At 39.4% G+C, this 8536-nt stretch overlaps 1 protein-coding gene across 1 annotated transcript; it reads left to right on the forward strand.

Annotated features, from left to right (window-relative positions):
- The first annotated feature begins 709 nt into the window (after nucleotides 1–709).
- Nucleotides 710–2041, forward strand: LOC110796971 (uncharacterized). The gene has a single exon (XM_022002068.1). It carries the CDS (start codon nucleotides 710–712, stop codon nucleotides 2039–2041), a length of 1332 nt encoding a protein of 443 aa, XP_021857760.1.
- The last annotated feature ends 6495 nt before the right edge of the window (nucleotides 2042–8536 follow it).

Genomic DNA, 8536 nt, shown 5'->3' on the forward strand with positions numbered 1-8536 from the left:
GAACACAATTCCTTATTTTTAATTTGTTGATCTCATCTGTATGCGGCCTAAAATCTGTTTATTATCAGTAGAACACATGCAATTCACTTTTTTGCAATCTAATAGCTTCTTGCTCTTATGTGCAGGCTAGACGCTTCCCCACCCTGTTCAGTAGAAAATTCAATTGTTGATTGTTTTTTAGGTGAGTTTTCCCCCTTTACACTTTATTTTCGAGCATTTATGTACATATGTTTATTGTTTACATTATTGTCTAGAAGTAAATGCATCATCATTATATGCCTAGATACCCGTTCAAGACTTACTCGTTAGGAGTAAGTCTTGAATAGTCCCCGGTTTGGGACTGTTCTTGGACGTCTAATCTCACTTAGGAAGTGAATGTATGTCTTCTTTTTGATTCTAAGGAATATACTGGCTCGTCCTTTCCCTATTTTGTTCTCTGGGTACATATGTAGGTAATAACTTACCTACATCGTGTACTTGGTGAACAGTAGGGAAATGCTGCCGGATTTTCCTTAGAATTGAATAGTTGACATGCATTCACTAGTGGGGTTAGAAGTTCAAGGATGGGTTAGGTTGGAGTGATAAGGACCTTTGGAAGCATGCATTCATTCGATAAATCAACTTCTGTATGCATATGCTAAAGTGGTAGAGTTTTTGCTTTTCTATGCCAATTAAACGGGGGTTTTGGTTTGTTTAGAAGTTCCCGGAGATGGATCGTAGTTGGATGTATGGTAGACGTGACACAAAGGATTTCATGCATGGGGTTTCGGAGTTCTGTATGAGTGCTTTACAACATCAAGCTAGTACGGGGGTCAAAGAGTTTTATTGTCCTTGTGCCGATTGTGAGAATGTGAACACGGTCAATAATGTTTTGGTGATTAGAGATCATGTATTTATGCGTGGGTTTAGACCTAATTACCATGTATGGGTTTATCATGGTGAGAGTGGAGTGTACGTAGGTAATTCTAGTAAGAATGTTGTGCATGAACAAGAAGAAGCTTTCTATGCGGAAGGGGAAGCCGATTGTTTTGAGGATGAGGATGACGATGACGTTGAAAGTAATATTGATGATGGTAATGATCGTGTCGAGGACATGTTGCATGAGGTCGAGGATGAAGTTCGCGATCATGTTTTTGAGTGCTTGTCTAAGGCGGCTGAAACGCCATTGTATCCTGGTTGTACAAAGTATAGAAAGCTTTCCGCTGTTTGCACACTCTACAATATCAAGACAAGCGGAGGCTGGACTGACATTAGTTTCACTGAGTTATTGGTGGCGCTAAGTGATATGTTACCGACTGGCAATGAACTTCCCAGGTCGAACTATTATGCCAAGAAGCTCATGTGTCCCTTTGGTTTAGAGTACAAGAAGATACATACTTGTCCAAATGATTGTCTGCTATATCATAAGCAGTATGAGAATTTGGGTAAGTGCCCACGATGCGGAGTGTCGCGTTACAAACTCAAAGGGGTAAGCGAGGGTAAGAATGTGTACCCAGCTAAGGTGTTGTGGTATCTTCCCATAATACCGAGATTCAAGCGCTTGTTTTCGATAAAAAAAGATGCAAGGAATTTGAGGTGGCATGCAGATCCTGATCGAAGGAAGAGAGATGGTTTGCTTAGGCATCCTGCTGATTCTCCCCAGTGGAAGACTATTGACAAGCTTCATGACACTTTTGGTAAGGAACCTCGGAATTTGAAGCTTGGGTTATGTACGGATGAGATGAATCCATTTGGAACTCTTAGCTCCCAACATAGTACATGGCCAGTACTTTTAGTCATATATAATTTACCTCCTTGGTTGTGTATGAAACGCAAGTACATCATGTTGTCGCTTCTTATAACGGGGCCTAAACAACCGGGAAACGACATAGATGTCTACCTTGAACCTCTCGTTGATGATTTGAGAAAGATGTGGGATGAAGGGGTTTCCGTATTTGATGCACATGCAAATGAGACGTTTAGATTGCGTGCAATGCTTTTCTGCACCATCAATGACTTCCCTGCTTATGGTAACTTATCGGCTACAAGAACAAAGGAATGAAAGCATGCCCGACTTGTGAAGAGGATACATAATCCAAATATATTTCTGAATGTCACAAATATGTGTTCTTGCGAACGCGAAGGCTTCTTAGACGTGATCATCCCTATCGTAAGATGAAAACAGCATTCGATGGGAATGTTGAGATGGATGTCGCCCGTAGAGCGTTGACTGGTAAGGAAGTTTATGAGCGGGTCAAGGGTGTTGAAACGGTCTTCGGCAAGTCAGTGAAACACAAGGGTACAACTGGATTATGGAAAAAAGAGTCTGTGTTCTGGAAACTTCCTTATTGGAAAGATCTACCGGTTAGGCATTGTCTTGACGTCATGCATATCGAGAAAAATGTTTGTGAAGAAATTATTGGGACACTTATGAATATTCCGGGCAAGACAAAGGATACCAAGGGAGTGCGAGAATACTTTAAAAGTAAGGGGCTTCGTCCAGAGCTGTGGCCTCAGACTTCGGGAAATAATAGAACAAAGGAAATGGAAACAGGGGGTGCCAAGACAAAAGGAAAAGGCAAAGGCAAAGGCAAAGAAAAGGGCAACGACAAAGGGAAGAAGAAAACCCATTACTTGCCTCCGGCTTGTTACACATTGTCCAAATTAGAAAAGCGGTTATTTTGTGAGTGCTTGTATGGCATTAAGGCTCCCTCGGGGTACTCATCGAACATGAAAAGATTTGTGTCTTTAAATGGCGAGTTGAAGTTGACAAGTATGAAATCTCACGATTGTCATGTCATGATGCAAACTTTCTTACCCATTGCAATTCGTGGGATATTGCCAAAGCATGTGAGACATAGTATTACTAGTCTTTGTTCATTTTTCAATACGATATGTAGCAAAGTGCTTGATCCGTCAACACTCGATGAACTTCAGAACAAAGTAATCCAAACATTATGCGAATTTGAGATGTATTTTCCACCTTCGTTCTTTGACATAATGGTTCATTTAATTTGCCATCTTGTTCGAGAAATTAAGTTGTGCGGTCCAGTGTTCTTGAGGTGGTGTTATCCTTTTGAGAGACACATGGGTGTTTTACAAGATGAAGTGAGGAATCCTGCACAACCAGAAGGTAGTATGATTCAAGGCAACGTGGGTGAAGAAGTTGGAAATTTTATGGCCGAGTATTTAGCAAAACCTGAACCGATTGGACTTCCTACATCTCGGCATGAGGGAAGACTAGAAGGCAAGGGTACAATTGGGTCAAAATTGATCTCACCTCCTACGCATAAGCTATTACAAGCTCACTTATATGTGTTGCATCATATTCTAGCCGTCCACCCATATTTGGTGATGCATAAGCAGGAATTGGCTAATGAATACCCTTCCAAAGGGGAAAGAGAATTGACGCAATTGCATAATAGAGAGTTCATTAAATGGTTTCAAGATAAGGTGATGGGTGAACTAGAGGTAGCAAGTAATAATGTTTGTGAAACTGTTCAGTATCTAGCTCTTGGTCCTCGGGAAGCCGTGCAGTCATATCAGGGTTATGATGTCAATGGATACACATTTTGGACCGAGCGCCAAGATCAGAAGTCCTTGTCAGTGCAAAATAGTGGTGTCTCCCTTGTGGCGTCATCAAGAGAGTATGCTAGTGCTAAGGATGGATCTCCGGTTGATGCCGAGTTGTCTTACTATGGCCGAGTCCAAGATATATGGGAGCTTAAGTACGGAACAAAATTGATTGTTGGTCTATTTTGGTGCAAGTGGGCTGATAATAATAAGAGGTGTGTAAAAAGGGATGATCCTTGTGGGTTCACTCTTGTAGACCTGGGTCGTTTGCGTGACACTGAAGAGCCATTTATACTTGTATCACAAGCTAAGCAAATATTTTATATAACCGACCCTGCCGATAAGAAGTGGTATATTGTTGTACCGGGAAAGAGAAACATCCTCGGTGTCGGTGATGTTGAGGATGAGGACGAGTATGATGCTTTTGATGGTACACCTCCATTCACCAATCCCAAAACTGAAGTGACAAACAATGTGGATAATGACGCAAATTACATGCGTTCAGATCACACGGAAGGAATACTTGTTGATGACAAAATCTAGCAATGGTTAGAGGTATGAATCTAAACAAGTTAAATTGGCACAACATCTAGCTTTTTAATTTAGGTCTTGTCACTGTGTGTTGGACCGTACTAACAGGCCACATGTTCAATTGGTCTACAGTACATGAATCAAGAAAACACAAGAGGCGACTTCAGACCAGCCTGAAGAAACAACCAACAAGGAGCAGTTGGTGGTGCAAGACTTGTGTATTGTGTTGGTGGTACAAGACATGTATATTGTGTACTGAAGAAAACCATATTGATGCAATGTACTTGTGTATTGTGTTGTGTTGAAATTTGTAACCTAAAGTTAATATATTGGGCAAATAGTCACATTTTAGCTATTGGTAGTTTGTATTGTACGTATTTGGTATTTTGTATTGGACATATTTTGAGCCTGACTATTTGGGCTTCGGCCTCGTAGTCTTGCTTTGTTTTTAGGTTCATTTCTTTTAATATAAGTTTGACTATTTTCACTGTGTGCTATTGGATGAATTGTTTAGAATTTGGACTATATATGCCATTTTGGGCCATATATGACCTATATCGAGCCATATGAGCCTTAGCTGTGCATAAATAACTTGAAATGAATCTTAGAAACATCTAACTAAGCATATGACACATAAAAAAGGTTTAGAGTTTGGACTTAGGTTCATTTGTTTAGATTTGGGATCGAAAATGCCATTTTTGGCCATAAATGACTTATATCGACCCAAATGACCCTTAGGCGTGCATAACGAACTTGAAATGAGTTTCATAAACATATAACTAATCATATGAATCATTGTATATATTGTGATAATTATTATGCAAATGATGTATTTGTTTTGTGACCTGGTTTTGTTTCTTTAATTTCAGGTATAGCTCTATCATGGATGATATTGATGACCCTATTATGGATGAGCTGATGGATGATGATGATGAACGTAGTGAGGATGGGGATTATGATGCAGCGGTGGAGGAGGATAAAGGTGAGTCGGAAGATCGTGAATATGATGAATATATACACAGAATTGAGCAGTTTGAGGTTATGGCCGATAGGGCCCCCCAATTGATAGCCATCAACATGTGGTGGCAAATGAAGTAAGCACAAGTAAAAGTGTTAAAAAGCGTGTGAAGAGAAAGGGGAGAGGGCCAACAAAAGGATTTGGGGCGAGAGAAGAGATGTACTTGGAGTACAATGAATTCGATAACCCTTGTGGTAAGTGGCGCCGTAAGTATGCAACATTTACAGGCCTTTGTATGCGGAAGATTTCAATTTTGTTGAAATGGGAGGATATACCCGAGGGCTTGAAGAAAACCTTTTGGGATGATGCAATGGTAAGCCTAATTTTTAATTCTAGAAATTTATCTAATCGTGTACTTGATGTCCGAACTAGAGCATGCAAATAGTCCGAACATAACTATGGCATGCACAACTAATACGTCCGAACATAACAACGACATGATCACGTGCTGAACAGATCAGAAACTGATCAGTTCAGCTGCTGATCTGCTTCTGCTGATCTGTAGCTGAACTGATTAGTTTCTGATTTGTTCAGCAGCTGATCTGCTGCTGCTGATCTGCAGCTGAACAGATTAGAAACTGATCTGTTCAGCAGCTGATCTGCTGCTGCTGATCTGCAGCTGAACTGATCAGATTTTGATATGTTCAGCAGCTGATCTGCTGCTGCTGATCTGCAGCTGAACAGTTCAGAAACTGACCTGTTCAGCGAATCTTCATTTCATTCATACTTTGGTCTGTGGATGTGACAATGTGTGTGTGTGTGTGTAATACAGTGTGTAACCAACCTTGTAACTATTTTGATTGGATTGTTAAAGTTGCATTAAATTTTATATTGATTATCCATTCAAGTCTAAGATGTTGTGATCTATTGTTCTTTGTATTGATTGGATTAGTGCAAATTAGTACAAAATCTAAGTATGACCAAGTAATTCACGAGTTTAATGAACGTGCAAAGCGTTTATTTTATACATGGTGCAGAATGTGTTTGAGGTGCACACGGGTGGACCAGTGATGCACGGTAGAAAATCAAACAACAGGATCCTTCCCATATGAATTATGGTTTGTTTAGTTGGAGTATTCAAGCATTATGTACCGAGCTGTAATCAAATTCAACTGGTCTAAGTTGTTATAAACTGGTCTACACTCGGTAGTTTTATGTCTGTAATCAAATTTCCAGGAAGACATGAATTATGTACCGAGCCCTGAGCTTGCGAACCTGATCTGAACAGATCAGAAATTGACCTGTTCAGCTGCTGATCTGCTGCTGAACAGATCAGAATCTGATCAGTTCAGCTGCAGATCAGCAGCAGCAGATCAGCAGCTGAACAGATCAGAAACTGATCAGTTTAGCTGCTGATATGCAGCTGAACAGATCAGAAACTGATCTTTTCCGCTGCAGATCAGCAGCAGCAGATCAGCAGCTGAACAGGTCAATTTCTGATCTGTTCAGCTGTTGATCATATGTCTTGCGCTCGGGAATTTATGCTTGGGACTATACATGTTAACTAACGTATGAGATTCAAAAATCTAATATCGAAATAGGTTCGTTTGTTGGTAGTTGGGATCGAAAATGCGATTTTTGGCCAAAAATGACCTATATCGACCCAAATGAACCATAGGCGTGCATAACGAACTTGAAATGAGTCTTATAATCATATAACTAATCATATGAATAATAAAAACGTTTAGAATATCGAAATAGGTTCGTTTGTTGGTAGTTGGGATCGAAAATGCGATTTTTGGCCAAAAATGACCTATATCGAGCCAAATGAACCATAGGCGTGCATAAAGAACTTCAAATGAGTCTTATAATCATATAACTAATCATATGAATCATGAAAAACGTTTAGAATATGGAAAAAGGTTCGTTTGTTGGTAGTTGGGATCGAAAATGCCATTTTTGGCCAAAAATTACTTATATCGACCCAAATGAACCATAGGCGTGCATAACGAACTTGAAATGAGTCTTATAATCATATAACTAATCATATGAATAATAAAAACGTTTAGAATATCGAAATAGGTTCGTTTGTTGGTAGTTGGGATCGAAAATGCGATTTTTGGCCAAAAATGACCTATATCGAGCCAAATGAACCATAGGCGTGCATAACGAACTTGAAATGAGTCTTGTAATTATATAACTAATCATATGAATCATGAAAAACATTTAGAATATGGATATAGGTTCGTTTGTTGGTAATTGGGATCGAAAATGCCATTTTTGACCATAAATGACCTATATCGACCCAAATGAACCATAGACGTGCATAACGAAGTTGAAATGAGTCTTATAATCATATAACTAATCATATGAATCATGAAAAACGTTTAGAATATGGAAATAGGTTTATTTGTTGGTAGTTGGGATCGAAAATGCCATTTTTGGCCATAAATGACCTATATCGTCCCAAATGAGCCATAGGCGTGCATAACGAACTTGAAATGAGTCTTATGATCATATAACTAATCATATGAATCATAAAAAAAGGTTTAGAATTTGGACTTAGGTTTGTTTGTTGGTAGTTGGGATCGAAAATGCCATTTTTTGCCATAAATAACCTATATCGACCCAAATGACCCTTAAGCATGCATAACGAACTTGAAATGAGTTTCATAAACATATAACTAATCATATGAATCATTAAAAAGGTTTAGAATGTGGATATAGGTTTGTTTGTTGGTAGTTGGGATTGAAAATGCCATTTTTGGCCATAAATTACTTATATCGACCCAAATGACCCTTAGGCGTGCATAACGAACTTGAAATGAGTTTCATAAACATATAACTAATCATATGAATCATTGTATATATTGTGATGATTATTATGCAAATTCCCGAGCGCAAGACATATGATCAATAGCTGAACAGATCAGAAACTGACCTGTTCAGCTGCTGATCTGCTGCTGCTGATCTGCAGCGGAACATATCGGTTTATGATCTGTTCAGCTGCTGATCTGCTGCTGCTAAATTGATCAGTTTCTGATCTGTTCAGCTGCAGATCAGCAGCAGCAGATCAGCAGTTGAACTGATCAGAAACTAATCAGTTCAGCTGCTGATCTGCTGCTGCTTATCTGCAGCTGAACTGATCAGAAATTGATCAGTTCTGATCTGCTGCTGCTGACCTGCAGCTGAACAGATCAGTTTCTGATCTGTTCAGCTGCAGATCAGCAGCAGCAGATCAGCAGCTGAACAGGTCAGGTTTTGATCTGTTCAGCTGTTGATCATATGTCTTGCGCTCGGGAATTTATGCTTGGGACTATACATGTTAACTAACATTTCCATGTTTATTTGTTTGTGTAGAATCAATTCCATATTGAACCTTCCCAAGCTAAGAAGGACGTTTTTGAATCTAATCTACGTATGAGATTCAAAAATTTCAAAGCCAAGTTGGTGAGTGGCTGGATTTCTAAGACGAGAGAGATAAGTAAGGCAGAG

The sequence above is a fragment of the Spinacia oleracea genome, chromosome 4 (genome assembly GCF_020520425.1).
Source record: "Spinacia oleracea cultivar Varoflay chromosome 4, BTI_SOV_V1, whole genome shotgun sequence".
NCBI classification, from domain to species: Eukaryota; Viridiplantae; Streptophyta; class Magnoliopsida; order Caryophyllales; family Amaranthaceae; genus Spinacia; species Spinacia oleracea.